Raw genomic sequence first — 27,999 nt, forward strand, 5'->3', positions numbered from 1 at the left:
GTGCTAGTGGGAATTATTCCTTGGCTTCACCTCTACCTAAAGGGATCAGAAACTATTTTATCCTTTATTCTGTTCAGCTCTCTCACCTCCTCATCTGTATACTCAGTTCCAAAACTTCAACTTCCATGCTAATACCACATGCTTCCTCAGTTGAAGTGTCATTATCTTCTCTTTAACTAACACTAGCAGAGTTGGTTGCTGACCACACCCCCTAACTCTGAATAACTTACACTGACAATTGTTGAAAAACTTTCTCCTACTAAACACCACTGTCTCTATGATAGCCATGTGCAGCACACAGTCACTACCCATGGAAACATCACTCAACACAATCAAGCAGAAATTAGCATCAGAATTGCAAACTGCATCACAAATACAGTATTTCAATATCAACCTAAGGCCAACGATAAAATGCAGAAATATATATATATATCTCTTGGTTCTGTCACAGCATTCTAAGCATTGCTTTATGAAATGCTCTTATTTGGGATGACTCACTTGGCAGAAGTCACACATCATGTGGCAGGCAGCATGACTCATTCAGAACACAGGATCGCTGGTGCAAACTGCTGACCTGCCATTATCGTCCAGCAGGAGCCTTATATTAGTACTGATCACTATCCAAGCTTGTAGCGCTTCAAAAGGAGAAGAACAAGCTAGATTTTAAAAAGAAGAGAAAACTGAAAGACAAAGTAGTTTAAAAACACATCATGCAAGACATTTCTGTTATATTCCATTATGAAAATATGATTATTCAATTAAATTTTATTTGTATAGCGCATTTAACAATTACCACTGGCCACAAGAGAAATAAGAGAACAAGGGAACACCACCAATGAGCACCAGCAATGCATTTAACATTTATTACACACAAATGTGTTTCTATATTCACTTGATTCTGTAATGCATACCAGAAACTTGCTGTGCTACTGTGACCTAGTCCACAACAAACTCTTCTAATGGCTTTCTAGAGCATGCCAGCAGACCTGCCAGTAAAAACACGGGAGTAAGGCATGTCAGGCAGCTATCCAACCTGACATCACAGGAGTCTGAGAATGTCCAGGTGCATGTAGGAGGCAATAAAGACATCATAGAGCAAAGGTGCCAACATTTATGGTACCCTTTTCTGCTTCAGATAAAGTAGAGATCATTGAATAAAATGCAACACAAATAAAAAAACAAATTTACTGAAGGGGTAATGATCCAAGATGTGAAAAAATGTCAGTTTCATTTCACAACAATTTTATGTGAACTTTGACCTGTGAATTCCTCTGTCTTCTGAGCCAATAGCAAACAAGAAAGCAGGACTGTGGTCTCTTTGGCCAGTAAAAGAAAATGGGGGAGCCACAAGTAAAGGTCACTCCAGACGTTTACCTTGCTATTTTATTACTATTTGGTGAACATCTGGGAAAAAACACAAACAAATTGGCCAGCTAGCTAACATTACTCCAAATTTACATTAGACAGAAACATGATGTGGGCAACTTGACAGCATCATAATCTGATCAGCTGGTCACCATGCTACCCAGAAATGGTGCGGCTGGATCTGAGTGGGAGAAACACTCAGCCGGTTGCTTCTGCTGACTGCAGTTAAATCTCAATTCAGTACAAGAACTGAGTGTATAAGTATTATGTTAAAACAGACAAAAATAAAACCTAAAGCCATGGAGTGGCACTGTTGAGTGTCATTAAGTTTACATGTAAAAGACTCACAGCATGTTTCTGAAGGGCAACTCACCCCATCATGTAGAGAAGACCCAGGAACCCAGGGGAAGAACCTTTTAAGGTTTTTCACCTTTTGTGATGATTTGTCTGTCCCAGATTTTGCATGTCAATTCATTTGGATTGAGTGATTGACACTTTTCTTTGGGCTTGAATCGAGAAAGTTGCCAGGCTGAAGCATGACAAGTTTTCTTCTGCACAAGGCTGGCCAGTTTCTCCTGGCTTAGTTTCTTTTCATTTCAGTTTTCAGCACTAATAACGCTAAGTGACTGTAAGCTGCGCTCCTAAATGTTACACGTAGCTAGATTAACCATGGTCTGATACAGTGTGGCTATCTAAGCCACAGTCAATTATGGTCTAGTTAAGATTTGACCTGCCCCATGGACATGAACTACAAAGGCCATAAACATGCCAGTCTCAACCGATATAGCCTTCTACCTGAACAGAGGTGTGAGTCATCAGCTTGTTCCAGGCCTGCAGACTGCAACACAGCACCCACTGCAATGGATGAATAAAAGAAGTACTTTCTTGTGTATTATACATGTTGTGACAATATAGGCTATAACTAGGATAATATTCATGTGTCTATACTTCTGAGCAAAACAAGCGGAAAAACTGGGCTTCCTCATCACAAAACATTTTTGGATACGAACAGGTACAAGGCATTAAAGCAACTAATAGTAAATAATGATGTACCAAGCTGAATCAAATAATGGCATTCATGCAAGAAAATACAGTGACATACAGTGATGTCAGTAAAGTGGCATTTGTGTAAAAGCAAAATAAAAACAAATGCTGTGCAATAAAGATGGCTACAGAGCTGCCACAGGGATCAGCAGCTATTAAAACAACCATGAAAATACCCTGGCTTTTCTGAGTAACTTTCTCTTTGCATGTTAATGAAAAGGGTTAATCAAGGCAAGAAAGAGCCAATATCAAATGTGTTTTATACACGGCAGTCTAAATGCCTGCACATCCTGGTCTGTTCACAATCTGTCATTAGAGTAACACATCACAGCTCATAGCCTTGTAAGAGAGCATCAAAATGAGTAAGGAGTCACATTCACTTTTAATTTGTCTCCACTTAGGTGAAAGACTACAAACACCTCAGCTGTTAGCCCTCAAGCATAGTTTAGTCTCTCACAAGCACACTCTACGGATTTCATGATTCCTATTCATGCACAACTGAGACGGGGAACCCAAAAATTTTTAGAATGTGTTCACTGTACATTAATATTGCTGAAATGATTACGTAAGGCAACAACTATTTAGATAATCTATTAATAAACTGATTGGTTTTTAATTAATCGATTAATTGGATTGTTTAAAATGTATATTAATACCAAAAAAATATTGAAAAATATTCCTTTTCAAACAACTACTACAGAATCTTAACTAGGCTTAATTAAATAACAGATCACTAACTGCAATCCAACATTACTGGCATTTATCAGATAATCTGTCACAGCATGAGAATATTATCAAGTGCTTATATCAACCAAACGAGACAACTAAAGTAACTTTTTACTGGTTCCGCACACCACCTTGCAACTATGTCTTATCCGCAATTTAAGCCCGGAGTTAATCAATTCTGACCAGACAATTCAAAATAAATGCAAAATAAATATTCGTAAGACCATGAGACCATGTTCAGTCATTTTCAACCCATCAAGTTGTCATACAAGCTAAGTAGCACAAGATGTTATTTTCTGGTAGGGCAGAAAAGATTGATAAGTATGACCATAAATGTGCAATACAGCTAGAAATCTGGATAAGGCAGGATAACTCCAGACGCGGCAGTTAACAAACATGATTCACGCAGTTACAATGTGTGCTTCCACTGTTTCTCACATTCCCACAAACCGATTACAACCCTCTCTGAAACATTTTCACTTCATTTCTCTTAAACAATAGAATGCCTACGGTGATAAGCATGCTGGTATTGTCAATCCAAAATGAGTCCCAGACTCTTATTTATCTGCTGTATCATTCTTGAAATAAAACTCTGGCACTGTTAAAAGACTTAAAAAAAAACTAGGTCACTGAGCCTCCTGTGACTCACTAATACTGGCAAGAAACCAAATAAAGCAGGTAACGGAAAGGCATGAGGTTTACTAACTACAGCTCACTGAGAAAGGGAAATATTTCTATTACTTTAGTTAATAATTTTTTTTACATTTAAAATATTTATTTTCTTTAACTTAGACATCTGTGTCATGAAAATACTAAATACCTGTTCAATACTGTGATGTAAGTAGTATTTGGAGAACGTATTTAGCATTTGGGTGCAAAAAACAAAGAGAGGTAGATTTACATGCATTAAAGTTTTAGTGCAGGGTTTATTCATTCTGTGCAGGTAAAACCTCGTTCAGGGAGCTGACCTTCCTGTCCAAGCGCAGGCTCTGGCAGCGTAACTGCGAGGGCTGGGATTCCAAACAGTCTATTCACGATGGATGACTCAGCCGGTCCAGCCCAGTGTCAGACACCCAGGCATCTGCCATTCTAAAGCTCCACTGATCAACATGTCTCCCATCCCATTACCAATGCAGTAATGCTTTCTTAATACCATCATGGGCCACTTGAAGTGACCAACTAGTCACAGCAGCAGAATCGGGCGGGATGAGTCAGCCCCTCCCCCCATGCGGCATGCAGGCAGCAGGGCTCAGTCCAAAGGAAATATGACTCATTTGAGTAACATGAGGCATTCATCAGAAACCTCCACAAAGTGATTGTTAAATGAAGAGCTGCCTGTGAATGCAGAACTTTAAGGAAAAAAAAAAGAAAAAAAAGTGAGATATAGGGTGGGGTGGGGTGGTGGAGATAGCCAGAGAGGGAGAGAGTCAACATGCTGGGGGTACTAATCGCTCAGTTTCAGTTATGACTTTTTAGAGGTCTGCTCCTCCAGTTCTGCAGAGTGCGTTCTTGGCTGCATTCTGGGGTTTTCTGAATCACACTCACAGAAAAGCCCACAAGAAGAAAAGTTTAGAACAAATTAGCAAGTAATAAAATGAGCAAAGACCTTCAGATGTGTTGTGAAATGGAAGCTACAAAGTGTGTAGGAGACACTCGTTACATGGAGCATCTAAGTTAATGGTGCTTTGCTACTCTACAGGTTTACATGTTAAATGCAAATAAAAAAGTCTCAAATTGTGTTCGCCTGACTTATAAGTGCATAAACTCAAAGTGTCATGTGGAGTGAGAACAAAAACACTGTCAATCATGTCCAATTCCAACTCACTGATTATTTCTTTCAAACCAAAGTATAAATGGCAAACCGGAACTTCTCTGCCCACATCTGTCTTTTCTAACAAGGGATTAAAAAAATGTGCAAACAACTATAATGACACACAAACACATGCATGCACATACATACACAGACATAGCCACAGCCAACAGGACAATTCCTGTAGGATGTAACGTGTTGTGCACAACATCTCTTTCCATAATCCATCACAAGCCAAGTGTCTTCAACTTTATATGAATAATGCAAAGTAATCACGTTCATCTTCCCAACACTAGTGAGAGATCACCAGTCTGTAATCAGGCCCCATTAATGCACAGTTTTAAATTCCAGGTAGTAGTGGGAAGTTTGTGATAGAAAAAACTACAAAAACAACTCATTTATTTGTCTCAATGCAAAGCTAATGTACATGGTTTTGGCACTCCTTAACACTTATGTGTATATATACTTGTTTTGCTTGAAGAAATAAGCTTAGTGTACACAAAGCCAATTTCCATGTCGGCGATAAGCGATAAGCGTTTATTAAAGCAGTGCTGGTTAATAACACTTCATTAAACTTTAAATTCCACGAGTACAGCAAACAACTGCCTTCTATTTAAACACAGGAAGAGTGAAAACAGACACAGGCTGTGTTATACAGAACATTTATGCCTTTAGGTTTAGTTGAAGCACAGACAACAGAATTTATAAAGCTGTGATCAGCCCCCACGAGTTGCCACACTTAGAACAATAAAACGCTTTGTCAAATTAAAACTGCCCAGATCAACACCTGCCTACAGTCTCAGTTTTTGTGACTGTGATATTTTAGGAGCAATAAAATTGATTCAATTGATAAAACTGACAGGCATATCTGGATAAGTTATTAAAGGGCGGTGTACCTGCACATCTGTGAGAAACACTCAGACCAGCGTAGAGTGAACTTGTCCCCAAGCTAGCCGGATCATACAAAGCTATACTACTTCAGACAACACACTGACTTGAATCTAGATTTGTTTTTTGTTTTTTTTTAACACATTTTTGCCCCATCAGAAATTAATGCCTTTCATTTTCACCATGATAGCCATTTTTAGTCTGTTCAGTATTACTGAGTAGTTCAGCTCTAAGTGAATAGGTTTACTAATCAGAGGTTAAACGTCTATAAACAGAGGAAATAAAATGGCACGAAATCGCTGTGCACAGCATGATAACTGAACCTTTAGTCAGTTAAGTCTGCATCTCCTTAGAGTTGTATTTGCAGCTAAGTGTTCAAAAAGTTAAAGTAATTAAATTGATATCAAATGGCATTAGGAAATCCTAATTATCCCTATTTAAACTGAGCAAAATCCTGTACACATCTCGCAAGTCTCTACTTAATAGAAGCATGTGTCTCTTGCTGAAATAACAGAGAGCAAAACATATTTTGCTATTTTACCAGACAGCTGTGGTCTTTCAAAACCAGTCACTGAAAGTAGGGAACAAACTGACAAAACTGATCACAGAAGTATTACAACACTGGAAAATGAGCAGTTTAAAACTGAAACTAACACATAAATATTACACAAAATACCAAATACTAAAGTGGAAAACCACTCCTCCCACACTGGCTTTGATTCTGTTAGCCAACTACTAATATTGCTGACAAACTTCGTTTTTACCTACTGACAACGAAAAGGCAGTGAAGTCAAAAAAAATTCCAGTTGTCAAACCAAGATCAGTGACAGTGTATTACGGTGTATCCCCAGAGCATTCTGGGAAAGTTTGCGGTAAAATGTGTTATGCCTAATCAAAGTGGTAATGTGGTAATGAAAAAGTGGCAGTGCATGCTGTATTCAAAACCACATAGAGAACAACTTCAGAAGGATTTGGGCTTTCACAATACCAAAATTTTGACTTTTAATGTAGTATTGTGATTATCAATACCAAAAAGATACACTGGCCAAAAATAACTAGCCTAAATAAATCAAAATGGGGAAGAAACACCATTACACAGTCATTATGATTGTTTGCACAAAATTACAGGTTCTTCCATTTTTTTTTTTTTTTTTTTTTTATGAATAATATGTTCTGAAGTCATGTGTTAGAGCTGTGACTAATCATGACTCAGGGGGAAGGTCGCTGTACTCTGAGCGTTAATGCCACAAGTTCTCCCCAAAACTTACACAAAATGTTAATTATCAGGGATGGAATTCTTTGGGCCCCTGTAATTTAATGTGATTTCAGTTCAGGGTGCGAAGATGCAATTATAAAAAAATTCTGATGCCTCTCAATTCTACACATAACGACTTTGTAGAACTGTGTGACCTCTTTTTACTTTTAATGCTGTAACCTTGCTCCAGCATGTGTAAAAGCCTGGGCAGCAAAGGGACACAAATCATCTGCGGTGTATCCTGCAACTGACCTGGTACTTCACTTTGCCCTTTCTGAATTATGTGGCAAAGCTTCAACTTGCTTGTGTGATCTCCACTGAGCAAAAATAGCAGAAGCGTCTTTTCTCCAGGTGGAAATGTGTCGTGTGATTTTAGTTGTTCTTTGTATTCTCAAAATACAATATCTTGGTACGACTGTGCTTGCACATGGCATGCCTCTTGTCCAGTCCTTTTAGTCCCTTCGAATAATAAAATCTACAGTGTGGCCATACAGTCACTATAATAGCGGCGGTCTGAGTTTGTCCGTCTTCAAATTAGTTGGCTTCGCTAGTTTCTAACATACACACAACACCCTTGCTAGTCTATGCTTTTTCCTTTCACTAAATTGGTCAAGACCTGTAGCTAAACATATATTCTATATGTATTTTTTGTATTTTTTTTGGTTCATCAACACAGAATCATTTAAAGAGAAATTTGAGATGCATCCAAGAATTCATTTTTCTTCTCACCCTTCACTGTAGCAGTTAGAGATATAGCCCAATACTGTACAACCCCCAAACTGCACCATTAAACAGAACGAACACTAAGTTACGCTGTTTTGCGTGTTTAACACCTAGCTTTGTTTTTAACACTAATATTTTTCATTCTAATTAAAAATTAGCCTATGTAAAAGTTAGATGAGTAATGTGTGATAGCAATCAAGAACCGTCACATGCTTCATGAGTCAATACACAGGAAAATCAGTTAATCATATGCCTGACTTAAACTTTCAATAAAACCTTTAGTCTAACCTGTCAAATAGCAGTCAAGGGTGGGATGCTTTTCAGCCTGACATCTTGCCTAGCTGCTTGTGTTGGCGGTTTTGGAGTGCACGAATTTATAACACATCTAGCATATTGTTTTTCTATGCTGCACGTCCTCATCAGCAAGATAAGAAAAACAGGACCAAATCCCTCTCTTTGAGCTCGTCTTTTTCCACAAGCTGAGTACGTAAACACTTTGTCTGCACCTTGCTCGCACATGCTGCTGGAGCCACTGCACACGTCTCACTCACACATTGTGATTCGCCTATAGGCAAAATACATCACATTAATGTTGCCATATTTAAATCAAAATGATCAAATGTTATATAATAAAACAGCATTTTATGACACTGCTGCATTGAACAGGTATCAAACTTTCTATACCTCATGCAACTCATAAGGATTAAGACAACAAGCAAGTGTAACAAACAAAACTTGTCTATGCAGACTGAAAACACATTACCACTTCTGTTTAAACTTGCACTGGAGAGTAAAGCTGCCTCGAGGCATGATTAATTGAATATTTGAATATTCCAACTGATGTTGATGCTATTTATGTTTGTGAGTCCATCAGGAAAGAAAAAAATTATATTAAAAATTTGTCATGATGCATTAAGCTGTGTCATGATGAAATCTGGTTTTAAAATGTGTCATGTAAGAGTGAGCTATAACATGTAATAATTTTTTTTTTTAAATGCCAAGGCGTAAACTATAATGGTTGTGTTTCTGGCTCTGAATGCTAATTAGCATTAGTCATACACTCTGAACATATTACTGAACACACAAGGCAGTTTCAGATGGGAGGGGCATAACTGGGTGGGTAAACACATCTGACTGGTTTAAGGGGGAGGTTTGGTTTTTAATAATGGGGAGGGGCAAAAAAAAAAAAGAGGAAAGAAAAAAAGGAAACAGGTAAAATAATTAATAGATGAAGATATACAGCATGAACAAACAATTTACAAACAATCTAGCAATCTAGTTGAATTTAAGCTTCTGAAGTATAAAAAAAAAAATTTACAATTCAGACGATTAGCTAAATAAGATAACTGGAGTATTTGAGTACTGCAGTACCAAGCTTTGGACCTGTTTTCAGGGACCCATTGCTTTTCTTTTTTAAGGCTAGATAACCAGTGTAACGGTCTTAAAAAAAAAAAAAAAAAAAAAAAACTGTCCAACCTCAGTGGCAAATATTTCTTTAGAGTTTAGCTGTTTCTGTAGATGACTCTCTAAGCATTCGGTTAGTGTTATTAGATAAATATCATTAAAATTAAGGTCAGGTCAAAGATGATGCATTTACACTAATAAGACACAATTAGCCCACTGTTTCACATAACTGATTAATAAGGTATCGACAAGTGCTTTAATAACCAGCTAAATATAAAACCATAGTTAAATCAATCCCTGTATACTAGCATGCCAAAATCTCCACACTAGTTTTTAATTGATTTAGATAGTTGTTCTTTTTATAACAGTTGTAAAATTGACAAGAATTATCAGCATGAGCGTACATGCTTTGATATATCTCTTGGTATTTTTTTTATTTAAGCCCAGCCGCCACATGAAGAGCCACAGACAGTGTTTTACCTTTATGTCTAACTGTATAATCATTTGAAAAAAAAAAATAACTGTACCTTGTGGAGGAAAGCACTCCACAGTTATCTACATACGGAGCATCAACCATTTTCAAAATGGATTCGTAAAGCTGTACAACTAAAAAAAATCAGTGGCAAAGTAGAAAAGGTTCAATATTAACACCAGGTCATGATAAAGCTTGAGAAGCATCTGGTATAGTCCAAAATTGGACAAAGTTTTTAGTATACTGAAAGACTGATGGAGTTATAGCAATGTATTTCAGCATTAATAAAAAATGAAAGTATAGTGCGTCAGTGGATCTGTGCTCCCTTCCCGAGGGAAGAACAGTGAAATTCTCTAAACCGATGCTGCATTCCAACATTCATCCATATCTGGTGAGGGGCTCTTTAAAAATTCATTAATTTACAGCAAAAATAGATTAAAGCACCCAGCTGAGCAAAACTAAAAATTTGGCTTCTGAATATCATTAATAATAAAAGCAGCCTGAAGGCTTGGGGGAATTCGCCTGAAGAAACCTTGCTGGTTTGGTTTCACTTACATCACCTTGGGAAAAATGTATTTTTAATCATTACAAAAACAATAATTTAAAATGTCATTTATGACTAGTTGCAAAATGATATGCCTGTATGAACAGTTACTGCAGCTGCAGAAGCAGAGAACTGCAGTTTACAGTAAATACTCAGAGACTAAATGAAGTCCACATCAGTGCGATTATCGCCCGCGATCTTTGACATAGATGCTTGAATACACAAAGAAGGCTCACAATATGACTGCAAACATGATTCAAACTGGAACTAGGAAATCATTTCCAGGAGATGAATAAGTTCATAGCATATCTGCATTCCAGTGAGGCACAGCATTGGTATTGTAGAGCGAGCTACCCGAGTCTCCCCTGTCCCAACACAAGAAATTGCAACTCAATGTAGAACATGCAGCAAAAGTTCTTATTCAGCCACGTACAGAAATCTTCACCACATTGTCCAAATCGTTTAACAACTGGGGATAACTTCTTTTTACATACCTAGTAACTCAGTAAATAGTCTGCAGTAAAGCTGTTACATTTGGAAATTTTCACAATATGATAACCTAGGGTAAAATTATGAGTTCCCATGGTATTAATCGATCCTTTAAAAATATACAAGCCAGTAATGAAAATGAAACGAATTGCTTATATATGTGACAAAAAACCAAAAGGAAACAATCGCACTGAGCTTGAACACCACTACATTCTCAGTATTTATCACTTTGTCATTATAAGATAAAATATATTTTATAATGCAGCGTGGAAAAGTGGCACACTGAGGATGGATTTAATCCGTATTTCGCAAAAGTCAATGGTAAGGTAACTGGCCGATCATACACCATGACATGCCATGAGACTGGGAGATCATAACAACCCTACTCTGTAGAAAAAGGTCATGTCTCTTTGACTGTCCAAGGCTCTAATAACAGTGGAAAGCAGCAGAAACCTGCCAGTTTAATAACTCCACAATATGTGCTGAGTATCTCCTGCAGCTATATTATGATCTGATCTGTCAATTTTTCCACTTTTTGCTAAAATCAAGCAAACCTTGCTCACATTTCACATTTAAGCAGTTATTACCGATGTGCCACATATCTGGTACGCTGTATGCTCACTTAGATTTTGTTGACAGAATTTATATTAGGGTTAGCCCGGTGGTATGCTACTGGCGAAATAACTTTAGTAAACCTATCTTTATTATGTCAAAGCTGTTTATTTATTTAATTTTTGAAGAATGGATTTTCTATCAAGATGATGCATTTTAGATTGTCATGCTCAGGATCAGTGTTTTGTAACCAAATTGATTCCCCCCACCCACCCACGCCCACCCCTACGTGTTAACCAGCAGCACAGGGATGCATCACTGTACGCCTGTCAATCATTTTGTGTGTGGTACTCAGTGGGCAGGAAAAGCAAAAACAGTGAAGCCAGTGGTGGGCTAATGAGAAAAATTAATAGCATATTAAAAAAAAAAAAAAAAATTTCAAACTGTTTTGGCAATTTTGACAAATGAATAAGAGACTTACAGCGTACAAGAAAAGAAACTTATTCAGTTTAAAAAAAAAAAAAGAAAATCTAAATAGAAAAGCAGAGTAAACAACAGTGTGACTTTTCATTGCTGAGAGCGGAGGGGACTGAAGGGTTGGAAATGAGATATGGAGCTAGCTACACTTACAGTGCCCGGGTAAGTACTTTGCTTGGCACTACATTATTTCTAAAGGAATTTAATATCATGCCAAAAATAATCCATCATCGATTCTACAGCCTTTGCACTCTCTATAGCACCACTACTCCCTCTTATCTTTTGTGACCAACGACCACAGAGGCGCTACCACATGACCTCTCGCACTGTGAGTCTATGAAAAGGAGAGGAGAGAAACAATGTCAGAAGGGATTTTAAGATTAACCAAAAATCCACCCACAGTAAAAAGAAACAAATAGATTTGTCCTATGCTGCAAAAATTTCATACTGGATTACCAATTACTAAGCATTACAACTAATGAAACGGCTGAACTCCCTAACAGCGCATTATGTATAGTGTCCATTTATCAAAACTGATTTTCACCTCCACAAGCGGCTTATGAGTTGCTATCGCCAGAAGAACAGAAATGACCAGAATTATTTACCCAGACGTTAATTTTACTGCTTTCCTACTATCTTTTGAAGGACACAATTTGCTCATGGCACCCTTATATGATTATGAAGTAGTAAGTTTTATACTAAATAGCTGTTACTTTTGCTTTAGACTATCGCAGCACAAACCTGCCTTTAAAACAGTAATTCAAAATCCAGAACACTGATGAACATTCAGTCGGAAAATGTAGCTACCACACACTGATACTGTAATGGATTAATACATATCCATGTCATTCCGTACAAAATTGCTGTCAGTGAATGATGAGTGGAAATCATGATTTTAAGCCTAAATTATAAAATTCTCCATTAAGCCAAAGACCAAAAAAAAAAAAAAAAAAAAATATTGTGATTCCTCTTTATCCAAAAATCATGCAGCCCCAACAGCCAACTGTAACGTCACCTAACACTAGGCTATCTAACCATTTCTCCTCATTTCATTACATTTAACTAGCTAGAGATAATATCGGATAATCACGCATTAGACTTTGCTCTTATGAAGGCATAATTCAAATTCTTGAAAGTCAAGAACAAAAATGAAAATTAATTTCAAAATCATTTTATTTATTTGTCTGATGAACTTTGTTGAAATTGTTCCTAAATCAACAATGAACTAGTGAATTATTTGTTTTTATCTGATGCAATTTTTTAAATGTCACAAAGATCTCCCAGAAAAATATCTAAAATATTAGTGATATTGTACACCTTGGAAATCTAGAGCTCCAATTTTATTTGCTGCTCCTTTAAAACGAGCCCTCTATTTTGATATTAAAAAAAGGATTATTCCTATATAATATTGCAATTAGAATTAAGTGCACAATAATCATTACTGTTTTAAACCAAATCGCAAATGAGCACATGAACAAACTGATCTCAGAGGTTGCATGGCATTGCCAATGATCACAATAATATAGAACAAAAGTATACCAAAATATCAGTGTGTAGCACCACACTCAAAATTTACCTTTGACCCATGCTGTGAAGCCCTACACTGTGCATCACATCTTATCTTATATAACATTGTAACTGCAGATCTGGTGAAATTCTCAATCATGAACTCATCCACTGGGCTAATTACTCATCTAACTGTACTCTGTATATGACAAATCAATAACCTGAATTAAAAAATCCACATTTATATTAAAAAGCAAGAATGCCCAATTAATTAATTAATGTCAAACAAATGCACTTAACACAATTTATACAGTATGAATTACAAACAAAGCTCACACAAACCACAGAAAACCGTACACAGGATTATCACTTTATCGCTTCAAAACCACACTCATGTGGAGAACTGACGGGTGACGTTCAAGTAGAGTGAAAAGTGTTTTCAGCTAGTCTGAAGGCCATCTACCAGTCGGGGTCTGATAAATCCCTCTCATGGACAGTCATTTGAATAACTGCTTTAACAAAAAAGTTAAACTCCATCTCAGTGAGACAGGACTGAAAAAACCTGAACTGCTGATTCGCAAATAATCAAGTGGTATGCAAACGGGAAAGTCTGCCTGTCATTTCAAGTTACATTATGTACACGTACACACACACCCACACCCACACACACCCACACCCACACACACACACACACACACACACACACACACACACACACACACAGATCAGCCATAACATTAAAACCACTGACAGGTGAAGTGAGTAACATTGATTATCTCGTTACGATGGCACCTGTCAAGGGGTGGGATATATTAGGCAGCAAGTGAACAGTCAGTTCTCGAAGTTGATGTGTTGGAAGCAGGAAAAATGGGCAAGCGTAAGGATCTGAGCAACTTTGACAAGGGCCAAACTGTCATGGCTAGACGACTGGGTCAGAGCTTCATACTAATATAATGCTGATCCGTGTGGGAAGCGAAGGCTAGCCTGTCTGGTCCCATCCCAGATTCGCTGAAAAAGTTAATGCTGGCTTTGAAAGACAGGTGTCAGAACACACAGTGCATCGAAGTTTGCTGTGTATGGGGCTGTGTATCCGCAGACCGGTCAGAGTGCCTATGCTGACCCCTGTCCACCTCCGAAAGCGCCTACAATGGGTGCGTGAGCATCAGAACTGGACCATGGAGCAATGGAAGAAGGGGGCCTGATCTGATGAATCACATTTTCATTTACATCATGTGGATGGCCGGGTGCCCGTGCGTCACAAGAAGCACCAGGAAGCACTATGGGAAGAACACAAGCTGGCGGAGGCAGTATGATGCTCTGGACAATGTTCTGCTGGGAAACTTTGGGTCCTGGCATTCACGTGGATGTTACTGTGACACGTACCATCTACTTAAACATTGTTGCAGACCAAGTACACTCCTTCATGGCAACATTATTCCCTAATGTCTTTGGCCTCTTTCAGCAGGATAATGCACTCTGCCGCACTGCAAAAATTGTTCAGGAATGGTTTGAGGAACATGACAAAGAGTTCAAGGTGTTAACTTGGCTTCCAAATTCCCAAGATCTCAATCCAATCGAGCATCTGTGGGATGTGCTCGACAAAAAAGTCCAATCTACAGAGGCCCCACCTCGCTACTTACAATATTTAAAGGATCTACTGCTAATGTCTTGGTGCCAGATACAACAGCACACTGGACAGGTCAGAGCTGTTTTGGTGGCACAAGGGGGAACTACACTAATATATATATATATATATATAATATATATATAATAATATATATATATATATATATATATATATATATATATATATATATATTAGACCTCACTGTATGTGTAATATAAGTATTTGATCACCCTGTGATTTTGCAAGTTCTCTTACTTAGAAATCATGGAGGGGTCTACAATTTTCAGCATAGGTGCATTTCCACTGTGAGAGACAGAATCTAAAAATAAAAATCCGGAAATCATATTGTATGATTTTTTAACAATTTATTTGTGAATTACTGTGTCAAATAAGTATTTGATCACTTGAGTCAAAAAATTTTAATATTTGATACAGAAGCCTTTGTTAACAATTACAGAGGTCAAACGGTTCCTGTAGTTCTTCACCAGGTTTGCACACACTGCAGGAGGGATTTTGGCCCACTCCTCCATACAGATCTTCTCTAGATCTGTCAGGTTTCGGGGCTGTCGCTGAGCAACACGGAGTTTCAGCTCCCTCCAAAGATTTTCTATTGGATTTAGGTCTGGAGACTGGCTAGGCCACTCCAGAACCTTGATATGCTTCTTACGGAGCCACTCCTTGGTTTTCCTGGCTGTGTGCTTTGGGTCATTGTCATGTTGGAAGACCCAGCCACGACCCATCTTTAATGCTCTGACTGAGGGAAGGAGGTTTTTGCCCAATATGTCACAATACATGGCCCCGTTCATCCTCTCCTTAATACAGTGCAGTCGTCCTGTCCCCTGTGCAGAAAAACACCCCCAGAGCATGATGCTTCCAGCCCCATGCTTCACTGTAGGTATGGTATTATTGGGATGATACTCATCATTCTTCTTCCTCCGAACACGGCGAATGGAGTTAAGACCAAAAAGTTCTACTTTGGTCTCATCTGACCACAGGACTTTCTCCCATGACTCCTCTGGATCATCCAGATGGTCCCTGGCAAACTTCAGACGGGCCTGGACATGGGCTGACTTAAGCAGGGGAACCTTCCGTGCGATGCAAGATTTTAAACCATGACGTCTTAGTGTATTACTGATAGTAGCCTTGGAAACGATGGTCCCAGCTCTCTTCACGGCATTGACCAGCTCCTCCCGTGTAGTTCTGGGCTGATTCTTCACCATTCTTAGCATCATTGATACCCCACGAGGAGAGATCTTCCGTGGGGCCCCAGTCCGAAGGGACATTGACAGTCATCATTAGCCTCTTCCATTTTCTGACAATTGCTCCAACAGTTGTTTGTTTTTTCACCAAGCTGCTTGGCAATTGCCCCGTAGCCCTTTCCAGCTTTGTGAAGGTCTACAATTTTGTCTCTTGTGTCTTTTGACAGCTCTTTGGTTTTGCCCATGTTGCTACTTAGACTTTGGCTGATTGTGGGGTGCACAGGTGTCTTTATGACAGCTAACGACCTCAAACAGGTGCTACTAATTTAGAATCATGAGCAGAGTGTAGCTGGACTATTTAAAAGCAAAATAACAGGTCTTTGAGTGTCAGAAATCTGGCTGATAAGCAAGTGATCAAATACTTATTTGACACAGTAATTCACAAATAAATTGTTAAAAAAATCATACAATATGATTTCCGGATTTTTATTTTTAGATTCTGTCTCTCACAGTGGAAATGCACCTATGCTGAAAATTGTAGACCCCTCCATGATTTCTAAGTAAGAGAACTTGCAAAATCACAGGGTGATCAAATACTTATTGACCTCACTGTATGTATATATATATATAAAATTGTCTTTCTCTCACTTAATATAAATGTGCACAAACAGATGCTCAAGGGAGTACAAGGCTTAACGTTCTAAATGTAGAAAAATCTCTCATTATTCAACTTATTAAAAGAAAATGTAAAGGGGTTAGGGGGATTTGTGCTGAAACCCTAGATAACACTGCACACTGTGTATAACATCTGAAAAACCTCATTAAGCACAATATGCACAGCTCGCCAAAAACACAATGAGGAGGCATCAAGGGAAGAGGCAGTAGACAATCTAGCTATATGAAACCATCCCATCTGGTGTCTAGCCTATGGCATCGTTTAGTGAAGATGGAGTGGGAGGAATGCAAAATGCCAGCAGTTTCCTGGTATGTTTAGGCTAAGAGGCAGGATACCCACTGTGAACCCTTTGGGCATAAGGGAAATCGGACTGTACACGATGCTGTAACAAAGCCTGTCTCACATCCTGACATGTAATGATTACCTTATGCCTTACAGCTCCCATTCTGAACCATTTAAAAGTATAGCTATAAAGGTGCCTGGACCGGAAGATGCTCAAGAGCACTTCTTATTGCTATAGGTCTCATTCATCTCAAACACCCTTTTCTATAACAAAAATACCCCTTTATTCCTCAATATAACAGGAACAGTATAAATATTCACTTTAGTCATTGAAAAATATTTCAATTAAGGATGCATCACTAACTTTTTTTTTTCCTTGTACTTTTTGGTACTCTTCAATACCAATACGGAAATGAGTAACCTACTTGAGTAATTTAGGCCCCGTTCACACACCATGTGGCCTAGGTGATCGGATCACTAGTAGTGAGTGATAAGTACAGATGTGATGTGAAGTACAGATGGGGTCAAATGTGTCTTGAAAATGCATTGTGATCACTTACACCACATTCGGAGATGGTCTGGGACGCATATGGCCACATGACATTTGTAATCAATCAAATATGTAATCGTTGCGAGACGGTGGAAACTGCGCTGAATGGTAGAGCTCTCTGCCACTAGGCTAACGGATAAAGACGACGGTACAACAGCAAAAGCTGCTTTTCTTAGTTTCAATCGTCATCTCTTCTCTCATTCATTTATAAGTTTTGTTAGCAGAACACATGATGAAAATGTTTGAAACAGTTTGTACAGGTATGTGATATGATTCAGGGGATTTCTGCCTAAATATAAATACAGCAGAAGACCACACAATTAAAACTGCTGAAACACCCTGTAAAGGTACAAGGTAAGATTTTGTGTTATTTTTGTGCCAGAAAATGAAAGCTGCAGAAGACTGATGTAATAAATGTGCATCTTTCTCCAGCGAAGACGATGTATTAAATCCGATTACAAGTGGTCAGTGGAGACGCACTCATAATGCCAGGTGTGAACAGCTCTGCATCTCGGCTGTCCACTTGTAATCCAATCCCCCAGGACGCATGTTAATGCCAGGTGTGAGCGGACAGGGTGTGAACACCTCATACTCTTCTACTAATGCACCCTTATCCCAATACAAGACTATTTCAATCTACGAACTACCAGGCATGTTCAGACAGGTAAACCATGTTTCGAACATTTTCTGTTTTTGGAGTGTGTACAACCCAAAGACAAACAGGTCTGAAATTTTCAGTCGCACACTCACAACTACTTCGCTATTCTGACTGAGGAACCAGCTCTCATCTCATCTTATCATATACGAGTTTGCAAGTGCAGTAGCTCAGGTGCACTGTCAATCATAATATGATCGAATGCGGGATTTAATCACAAAATGTTCTTTTAATTAATCATACATCATGGCGCAAGTCCTAGCCTTTCGTGTAGCATGCACTGTGACAGCCATACATCACTGTTAACTACAATTAATCATCTGCCTCAGTAGATCGGTACAAATAACCACAGCTACTTTTAACACACATCACTAGCAATTACTAGTAATTTAGTACATTTAATTCCTAGACACCAATTTAAATAATTGACATGTTGAGTAGTTTCTGATAAAAATGGACCATTAAAAAGAAATTCACAAAGTCCACTACACTAGCAGTTCTCAAACTGTGTTCCGTGAATGTGGGTGATTTTTTTCTTTGGTGAAACTCATTCGAGTTATTACAGAGCTCTTATAGTTATTAGCCTGTTCAACTGATCACTTGAATGCAGTGGGCTTCCTATAAATGATGTGTTCTGTTGATGGAAAATTCAGGACTAACTTAGTCTAACGTATATGTATACATTTAAAAAAAAAAAAAAAAAAAAAAAAAGAGCCTAACATTTAAGAAGTTACATTACTGTCATAAAATAAATGTGGTCTGAGGGGTTGACTGTATTTATTTTACAGTTGCAGGGCTCCCTTCACTACACCATATCACCTTACCAGTAGTGTGAGTATATTCTGTAGATAGGTTAGGGGAAATCCCATCACTGACAGATGGCGGGCATTTTACAGCAGATTATAACAGGAATGTGTCTACACACTGATACAGTAAGCAACAGATCAGAGAGGAAAAACGCAGGAGACAGTAAAAGTGACAGAAATGACTCAAATTCAGAGCAAACTCCTGTAATGACGCGCGGCAGATTCGTGAATTTTGAAATAAATCTACTGATCGGAAAGTCAGAGAAGGGAAAAAGTTAGTAGATAAGCAGGCAAGCAGTCAGCATTCAACAGATGCTTAACGGCTTGGCTCTGACACACACCAAGCTTTTAAGAAGTGACATTTTTTTCCAGTTCAAACTATTCAAGCGCCAAATCAGGCTCACCATGTCGGTGCCATTTCTGCCTGTCAAAGAGACAAAACACAACACAACAAGCTGGCATCTCATTACACCACGCAGGTCTGCGCTTCGTGTCAGCTAGCACTGTGGGGAAAATGTCTTTAATGGGCTGCACTCGTGCTTCAGATTATTTCGCAAGATTGTGTAGGTAATGCAGTTAGCGAGTTAGCCATGTGGCTAGGTTAGTACGCCATCAGCAAAGTGCAGTCACGCAACTGCTTGGCGACAGACTACAGCTAAGAAAGGTTACAACGTTATCCAAAATAGTTGCTACTACGCCCTTTAACCTTGTACCTAACGCCAGCAGTGCTGTACAAGCGGACATAAAATTTCTTCTTGCAACCATTTTTTCACAAAATGGCACACTGTCAGGCTTGACAGCTATCCGGATAAGTTTGGGGTACCGAGTCAGCTCGCTTGGCGTATGAAAGTTAGCCGAAGCTCGCCCGGACTTTAGCGTTAGCGCGCTAGTTCCCGAGCCGCCTGCCAGCTAGTTGACATCTGGCTTGATGCTAACTAGCTAGTTATCAACCCAAGTTCGGCACAACTGTCTGGCTCTTATGGCTGTCCTAATCCACATCATGACGCGTGTTAGCAACGCAGGCCTGTGTGCTGAGTGAATCCCCACAGCCTCGCTGCAACACGCCCCCAAGTCAAAGTCGTCCATTTCACGGGCCTCACTTCAACTTGAACCCGCGGTAGCTAACGTTAGCTAGCTCGCACTTACCCGGGGATTTCAGAGGCGGGTGTCCTGTTGAGCAAAGCAGTCCAGGTTAGTCAAAGTTAACTGTCCCCTCCCCTTCCTTTTCGGGTTTTTAAAAAAAAAAAAAAAAAAAAAAAAAAAAAAAGAGCTTCTTCTCTCTTCGTCAGAAAGTGACTGAACTCTGTAGGTTTATCGCAGGTTAGAGACTAGCTGTCCCTCTGCCGGTGTGTCCGTGGCTCCCCTTCGCCTCTCCGCCTCTCCCCTGTCTTTCCCGTTCGTCTTTCTCTGGACAGCTAACATCCGGGCACTTGCGCTTGCTCCGCTCTCAAAAATCTCGAACTACTTTTTGGTCTTCAGCCGCAGAACGCAGCACTGTACCACGGCGCGAGGAAAGTAGTTCCAAATCAGTTCACACTGACGATGCGCAAAAACGTCTCGAAAATAACTCAATGCGAACCAGAATACTGTCATTCTCAACAATATAATATCATCGTATGCATCAGGGTATACATAATTTTCCATTTGACAAATGTTTTTCTTGTACTACAGTATATGAAAGTAATTTTGCATTGTGTGTGTTAGAGCTGTGCTATTGTAAGGGCTCCTTGATCTTTTCCAGTGATCACAACACACTGTAATCAAAGTGCTATTTCCTGTAGAATCCTTATAGTTATTAGTGTATCTGAATGATCATTCGACGTGAATGGGTTTAATCCAAACTGTAATATTCAATGAGCTTTTTTGGCATGACAGTTACAGCAGTTACAGCTCATAATGTGCTCTGTCAGTGGAAAGTTCAGCAATAAAAAGCTCTATAACTCTAATAAATAGTCATAAACAGTAATAAATACTTTATTATTTATTTCAATAATGAGCATATATATATATATATATATATATAATGTGTGTGTGTGTGTGTATATATATATTATATTATAATATATTGCTACACTTTTTATATATACACACACACTGACTGGAACCCATCAGACTGTAACCCATTCTATACATAATTTGTCAGCCCTCCACTCTGATCTCATAAGTCAATGGAAAGGCGTCACTGTAAGACTCAATATATTAGCTTGTCATAGGGAGCAAATTCCTGCTTGGCCCTCGGTATACAGTTTTTAAAAACTTCAGCAATACTGCTGCACCTGATACACTCACAACAGCGCAACTCATACTGTATGCTGAGCATCTGGTGATGGTTCTGTATTGCTCACTGTACATTATAATGTATGGGGTGGGTTGAGCCTGACAAACTGGGCTACAGCACTCAGTAACTGTACACATCCAAAATAATAATTATATATATATATATATATATATATATATATATATATATATATATATATATGTATATGTGTGTGTGCACATATATATGTGTGTGTGTTCAGTCACCGTCCACTTTAATAGGAACACCTATTAAAGTAACAATCACAATAAAACTGTTACTGCTCACATTAAAAACATGAATACACTCACCATCCACTTTATTAGGAACACTTATACACCTGCACATTCATGCAGTGATCTAATCAGCCAATCATTTGGCAACAGCTCAATGCATGGCATCATGCAGATACAGGTCAAGAGCTTCATTTAATGTTCACATCAAAAATGTGATTTCTTTTGTCTTTAACCATGGCATGGCTGTTGGCACCAGAAGGGTGGTTTGAGTATTTCAGAAACTGCTGATCTTCTGGGATTTTCACACACAACAGTGTCTAGAGTTTACACAGAATTGTGTGAAAAGCATAAAACATCCTGTGTGCAGAGGGTCTGCAGGCTGAAACACCTTGTTGATGAGAGAGATCAGAGGAGAATGACTAGATTGGTCTGAGCTGACAGGAAGTCTACAGTAACTCAAATAAGAACATTTACAACCATGGTGAGCAAAAAAGCATCTCAGCACACACAACATATCAGACATTGACATGGATGGGCTACAACAGCAGATTACATCAGGTTCCTCTCCTGTCAGCCAAGGACAAGAATCTGAGGCTATCATGGGCACAGACTCACCCAAACTGGATAGTTGTTCTTGGCCGACAGGTGTGGAACCCAATGTGGTCTTCTGCTGTTGTAGCCCATCCACCTCAAGGTTCAATGTTTTGTGCATGCTGAGATGCTTTTCTGTTCACCGCAGCTGTAAAGAGTGATTATTTGAGTTACTATATCCTCCCTGGCAGCTCGAACCAATCTAGCCATTTTCCTCTAACTTGTCTTATCATCAAGACATTTCCACCTACAGAACTGTTGCTCACTGAATGTTTTTTTTTTTTCATCCCATCTGGCACCAACAACCATGACCTGTATCTGCAAGATGTTTTGCATTTCACTGCTTCCACATGATTGGCTGGTTAGATAACTGCATGAATATGTAGGTGTACAGGTGTTCCTATTATAAGTGAATAGTGTGCATACATACACTCCGAGCAGCCATAACAATAAAACAACCTGCCTAATATTGTGTAGGTCACCCTTCTGCCACCAAAACAGCTCTAACCCGTTGAAGCATGGACTCCCCAAGACCTCTTAAGGTGTGCTGTGGTATCTGGCACTAAGATGTTAGCAGCAGATCCTTTACGTCCTGTAAGCTGCAAGTTGTGGCCTCTGTAGATTGGACTTGTTTGTCCAGCACATCCCACAGATGCTCGATTGGATTGAGATCGGAGGAATATGGAGGCCAAGTCAACACCTTGAACTCTTTGTCATGTTTCTCAAACCATTCCTGAACAATTTTTGCAGTGTGGCAGAGTGCATTATCCTGATGAAAGAGGCCAATGACATTAGGGAATAATGTTGCCATGAAGGGGAGTACTTGGTCTGCCACAATGTTTAACTAGGTGGTGTGTGTCAAAATAGCATCTACATGAATTCCAGGACCCAAAGTTTCCCAGCAGAACATTGCCCAGAGCATCACACTGCCTCTGCCAGCTTGCCTTCTTCCCAGAGTGCATCCTGGTGCCATCTCTTCCCCAGGTAAGTGATGCACACATACTCGGCCATCCATTTGATGTAAAAGAAAACATGATTCCTCAGACCAGGCCACCTTCTTCCATTGCTCCATGGTCCAGTTCTGATGTTCACATGCCCATTGTAGGTGGACAGGGGTCAGCGTGGGCACTCTGACCGGTCTGCAGCTACGCAGCAAGCTGCAATGCACTGTGTGATCTGACACCCTTCTATCATAACCAGTGTTAACTTTTTCAGCAATTTGTGCTGCAGTAGCTCTTCTGTGGGATTGGACCAAACGGGCTAGTCTTTGCTTCCCACATGCATCAGAGAGCCTTAGGCGCCCACGACGCTGTTGCCAATTCACCGGTTGTACTTCCTTGGACATCAGGTTGCACTCCTTTGCTTCATGCAGCAAGAACACTTTACAACCGTGGTGAGCAAAAAAGCATCTCAGCACACACAACATATCAAACATTGATATGGATGGGCTACAACAGCAGATTACATCAGGTTCCTCTCCTGTCAGCCAAGGACAAGAATCTGAGGCTATCATGGGCACAGACTCACCCAAACTGGATAGTTGTTCTTGGCCGACAGGTGTGGAACCCAATGTGGTCTTCTGCTGTTGTAGCCCATCCACCTCAAGGTTCAATGTTTTGTGCATGCTGAGATGCTTTTCTGTTCACCGCAGCTGTAAAGAGTGATTATTTGAGTTACTATATCTTCCCTTCCACGACCCTGTTGCCGATTCACCGGTTGTACTTCCTTGGACATCAGGTTCCACTCCTGACAGCCAATAACAAGAATCTAAACCTACACTCAGTAGCCTCAGACTAGCTACTGCTTGAGGCGCACACTCACTCAACCTGGGAAAAAAAATGGAAAAATGTGCAGCAGTTATGTGATGCAGTCATGTCAACATGGGCCAAAATGTCAAAGGAATGTTTCCAACACCTTGTGGAATCCGTGCCATGAAGAACTGAAGCGGTTCGGAGAGCTAAAGGGGGGTCCTGGCCCAATATTAGCAGAGTGATCTTAATAAAGTAACCCAGTGTGAGGAGGAAGCTGATGGCTTGGACTTATACGCAGTTTGGAGGTGTGTGACTGCTGGAGCCCAGTATGCGGCTGTGCATGAAACTGCTGGCATGGAAGTGTGTGTAAGTTTTTACTGGAACAACACTGCCCCCTATTCCTTATTCTGAATGGCAAAAAAACGCTTGTTTTTCGGCATTTGGTTTCCTGTTTTTCCTCTAGTCATTAAAGATGCAGGGCTTGGATTTGAGCACTTTAACAAACATATATCAAAATATCTTTCTTCCTTTATGAACAATGTTTATAAAGACTACTGTGCATCAGTTTAGTATCTTAACTGATGTTCCGTACACTTTTCAAACCACTAAGATGCAAATTGGTTTGGACCACAAATTTTCAATATGTTTAGAGTGTTTTAAAATGTAAGATTAATGCACGTTACAAAGTTTTTCAGTCATGGACCTTTATTTTGAACTTGTTTGTCGCCTCATACAATGAGCCAATCAGGACAGGCGAGCTCGCACATGCGTAGTCCACCAGGAAGTCGACTTGCGGTCACCTTTTAAATAAAGAGTTTAAACTCTTCTGACACTTGGTTGTGGTGGTCCAGTGACACGCATTCACACAAAAAAAGTAAGATTATTACCTATAAAATGATCACACTAGACGTTAATGTGTAGGTTTATATAATTAGGAAGACCAATCAGATGTGCAGGTTTGTTTATGAGTAGTCAGGCTCTAGTTAGGGAAGAGTAAGCGGACTTTTAGTTTGTAGTAACTGAAGAAAGAACTTGAGGTGGTGACAGTGTATGAACTCTATCCACAGCCATGTCGTTCGTTAATGCAGGTGTAGACGCTATGGCGAGCAGCCTGAGTGAGGAGTTTGCTGTGCCGGCTCATGTGGAGGAGGTCAGGAGAGTGATGGCGGCGTTTGCGGAGCAGCATGGAGCTGCAGGTCGCATGGTCGTGCTCATCACTTCGGGAGGCACCAAGGTTCCTCTGGAGTCCAGGACCGTGCGCTTTCTGGACAACTTCAGCAGCGGGCGGCGTGGAGCCTCGTCAGCGGAGTATTTCCTCGCGCAGGGGTATGCTGTGATCTTCCTGCACAGACAGCGCTCTCTGTACCCCTACACACGCCTCTACACGGGCGTCAATCTGCTGGACTGTCTGACATTACACCCTGTTCACGAGGGCTCTGGGCTGGTCGCAGTGGATCAGACCAAGCTGCCAAACATCACAGATGTCCTGAAGAGGTACCAGGCAGTGAAATCTGGAGGGTTACTTCTTCCAGTGGAGTTCAGCACCTTATCCGAGTACCTCCACCTTCTCAAAGCTGCAGCACAAGCTCTCAGTTCACTGGGTAAAGAAAATAAACTGCACCACCCATAGCACACACCATATACTGTCTTAAGAAAAAAACTGAGATGTTACTGGAGTGGTTTACTCAAACATACACCTTTTATATCTTAAAGGCGTTAATTTAAAAAGTAATTAAGTCCAATTGTGTATGTTGAATCTTCTTCTTCTTTTTTTTTTTTTTTTTATAAAGATACACTATATATACACTCACTGTCCACTTTGCTAGGAACACCTGTATACCTGATCATTTATGCAGTTATCCAATCAGCCAGTCGGGTGGCAGCAGCACATAGCATATACAGGGCACCATGCAGATGCAGGTCAAGAGCTTCAGTTAAAGTTCACATCAAACATCAGAATGAAGAAAGTGTGATCTCTGTGACTTTAACAGTGGCATCAATGTTGGCACCAGATGTGTGGTTTGAGTATTTCTATAACTGCTGATCTCCTGCAATTTTCACACACAACAGTCTCTAGAGTTTACACAGAATAATGAGAAAAACATCCTGTGTGCAGAGGGTCTGCAGGCTGAAACACTTTGTTGATGAGAGAGAATGACCAGACTGGTGAGAGCTGACAGGAAGTCTATAGTAACTCAAATTAGCCCTCTTTACAAGCGTGGTGAGCAGAAAAGCATCTCAGAACACACAACACATCAAGCCTTGAAGTGGATGAGACTCACCCAAACTGGACAGTTGAAGACTGGAAAAATCACCAGGTGATTTTTTTTTTTCTAATCTTGTGCCCTGTGCCATTGATAGCCTCAGATTTTTTTGGAGTTACTATATCCTCCCTGGCAGCTCGAACCAATCTAGCCATTTTCCTCTAACGTCTCTTATCAACGAGGCATTTCCACTTACAGAACTATCACTCACTCAATTTTTTTTTTTTTTTTACACCATTCTGTGTAAACTCTAGAGACTGTTGTATGTGAAAATCCCAGGAGATCAGCAGTTTCTGAAATACTCAAACCACCCTTCTGGTACCAACAACCATGCCCCGATGAAAGTCACAGAGATCACACTTTTTCTTCATTCTGATGTTTGATGTGAACGTTAACTGAAGCTCTTGACCTGTATCTGCATGATTTTTTTGCATTGTGCTGCTTCCACATGATAGGCTGATTAGATAACTGCATGAATGTACAGGTGTTCCTAATAAAGTGGATGGTGAGTGTATTCATGCTTTTAATGTGAGAGTAACAGTTTTATTGTGATTGTTTTATGTAAAGTGGACTGAGTGTAAGTTTCCAGGTGATAGATACATATTATAGGTACAGATAAAGGTAGCCCAGTGACAAGGAAAGATATAGTTTAGTATCCTTTTTTTCTGAGAGTGTAAGCTTCAAAGTTGAGGTTAAAATAAATTGTATTTACATATTACAGGTTCCAAAGCCATGTTTTATTTGGCTGCGGCTGTTTCTGATTTCTATATCCCACCTTCTGAAATGCCGGAGCATAAAATACAGTCCTCCAATGGACCTCTACAGGTACAGAATCACATAAAAATGTTTGTTACCACACCTGATAATCTTTACACTTCTAACCAGAGATTGTGGCCTTTCAGATAAGCATGAAAATGGTACCTAAAATCCTTAAACCACTGGTGAAGGACTGGGCCCCAAAAGCATTTGTCATTTCATTCAAGCTGGAAACGGATCCATCCATCCTCTTGGAGCGAGCTCGTTGCGCCTTGGACATCTACAAACACCAGGTAGTCGTGGCCAACGTCCTGGACACACGGCACGGTTACGTTGTCATTGTGACTAAAGACTCCCAGAAAGAACTGGTCCTTACAGAAGAGGAAGTTCAGCGAGATGTTGAAATTGAAGAGAAGATTGTCAAGAATTTGTCACATGCACACACTCAGTTCGTAAACCAAAAAGGTTAGAAGTGGATTGGCCATCTCATAACTCCTTGTTCTTCACTTAACTTAAAATAGTTCAAGTATAGGTCTAAGTGCAGGTTCTAAATCAATGGAAAATGAAGACTCATACATGCCTTTTAATTCACAGTAAAACTAGAATCAACTCAGTCATCCCAAGATGGTGGGTGTTCTGGATAGAGTAACAAAATCTGACTTGCCCCAGCTAGATGAAAAAAAAAGCATATACACCGATCAGCTACAACATTAAACCCACTGACAGATGAAGTGAATAACATTGATTGTCGTTACAGTGGCATCTGTCAATGGGTGGGATATATTAGGCAGCAAGTGAACAGTCAGTTCTTGGAGTTGATGTGTTGGAAGCAGGAAAAATGGGCAAGCGTAAGGATCTGAGTGACTCTGACAAGGGCCAAATTGTGATGACCAGACGACTGGGTCAGAGCATCTCCAAAACAGCAGATCTTGTGGGGTGTTCCCAGTATGCAGTGGTTATTAGCTACCAAAATGGTCCAAGGAAAGACAACCAGTGAACCGGCGACAGGGTCATGGGCGCACAAGGCTCACCGATGCGTGTGGGGAGTGAAGACT

General features: G+C 39.8%; 2 protein-coding genes across 8 annotated transcripts in view; one reads left to right on the top strand and one right to left on the bottom strand.

Moving 5' to 3' along the window:
* The window catches only part of foxj3 (forkhead box J3), a 95,513-nt gene extending 75,031 nt beyond the window's left edge, over window positions 1-20,482 (bottom strand). The window contains exons 1-2 of one of the 5 annotated variants that reach the window (XM_026932569.3): window positions 20,197-20,479; window positions 499-635 (exon numbers count right to left, since the gene is read on the bottom strand). The gene's annotated coding sequence lies outside the window, so the exon portion shown is untranslated. Of the gene's footprint in view, window positions 1-498; window positions 636-20,196 lie in introns of all 5 variants that reach the window. The other 4 variants (XM_053227328.1, XM_034314127.2, XM_026932568.3 and 1 more) reach the window with 4 other exon arrangements.
* A 4,130-nt stretch (window positions 20,483-24,612) lies between these two features.
* On the top strand, window positions 24,613-27,997 carry ppcs (phosphopantothenoylcysteine synthetase). Of its 3 annotated transcripts, none has more exons than XM_026932796.3 (4): window positions 24,613-24,798; window positions 24,992-25,525; window positions 26,910-27,013; window positions 27,091-27,997. In XM_026932796.3, the coding sequence occupies exons 2-4, from the start codon at window positions 24,994-24,996 to the stop codon at window positions 27,412-27,414; spliced, it is 960 nt and encodes a 319-aa protein (XP_026788597.1). In that variant the 5' UTR covers window positions 24,613-24,798; window positions 24,992-24,993; the 3' UTR covers window positions 27,415-27,997. The 3 variants fall into 3 exon arrangements, with proteins under 3 accessions (XP_026788597.1, XP_026788598.1, XP_026788596.1); XM_026932797.3 differs by having other exon boundaries at window positions 24,614-24,798; window positions 25,013-25,525; XM_026932795.3 differs by lacking the exon at window positions 24,613-24,798 and having other exon boundaries at window positions 24,837-25,525.
* The last annotated feature ends 2 nt before the right edge of the window (window positions 27,998-27,999 follow it).

Source organism: Pangasianodon hypophthalmus, chromosome 20 (genome assembly GCF_027358585.1).
Source record: "Pangasianodon hypophthalmus isolate fPanHyp1 chromosome 20, fPanHyp1.pri, whole genome shotgun sequence".
Taxonomy (NCBI): Eukaryota; Metazoa; Chordata; class Actinopteri; order Siluriformes; family Pangasiidae; genus Pangasianodon; species Pangasianodon hypophthalmus.

Bases quoted from the DNA above. Each gene is read 5' to 3' on its own strand.
- ppcs (XM_026932796.3), top strand. From the start codon at position 24,994: ATGTCGTTCGTTAATGCAGGTGTAGACGCTATGGCGAGCAGCCTGAGT. The intron at 25,526-26,909 runs GTAAAGAAAATA...TACATATTACAG, and splicing joins ACAAGCTCTCAGTTCACTGG to GTTCCAAAGCCATGTTTTAT. The intron at 27,014-27,090 runs GTACAGAATCAC...GTGGCCTTTCAG, and splicing joins CCTCCAATGGACCTCTACAG to ATAAGCATGAAAATGGTACC.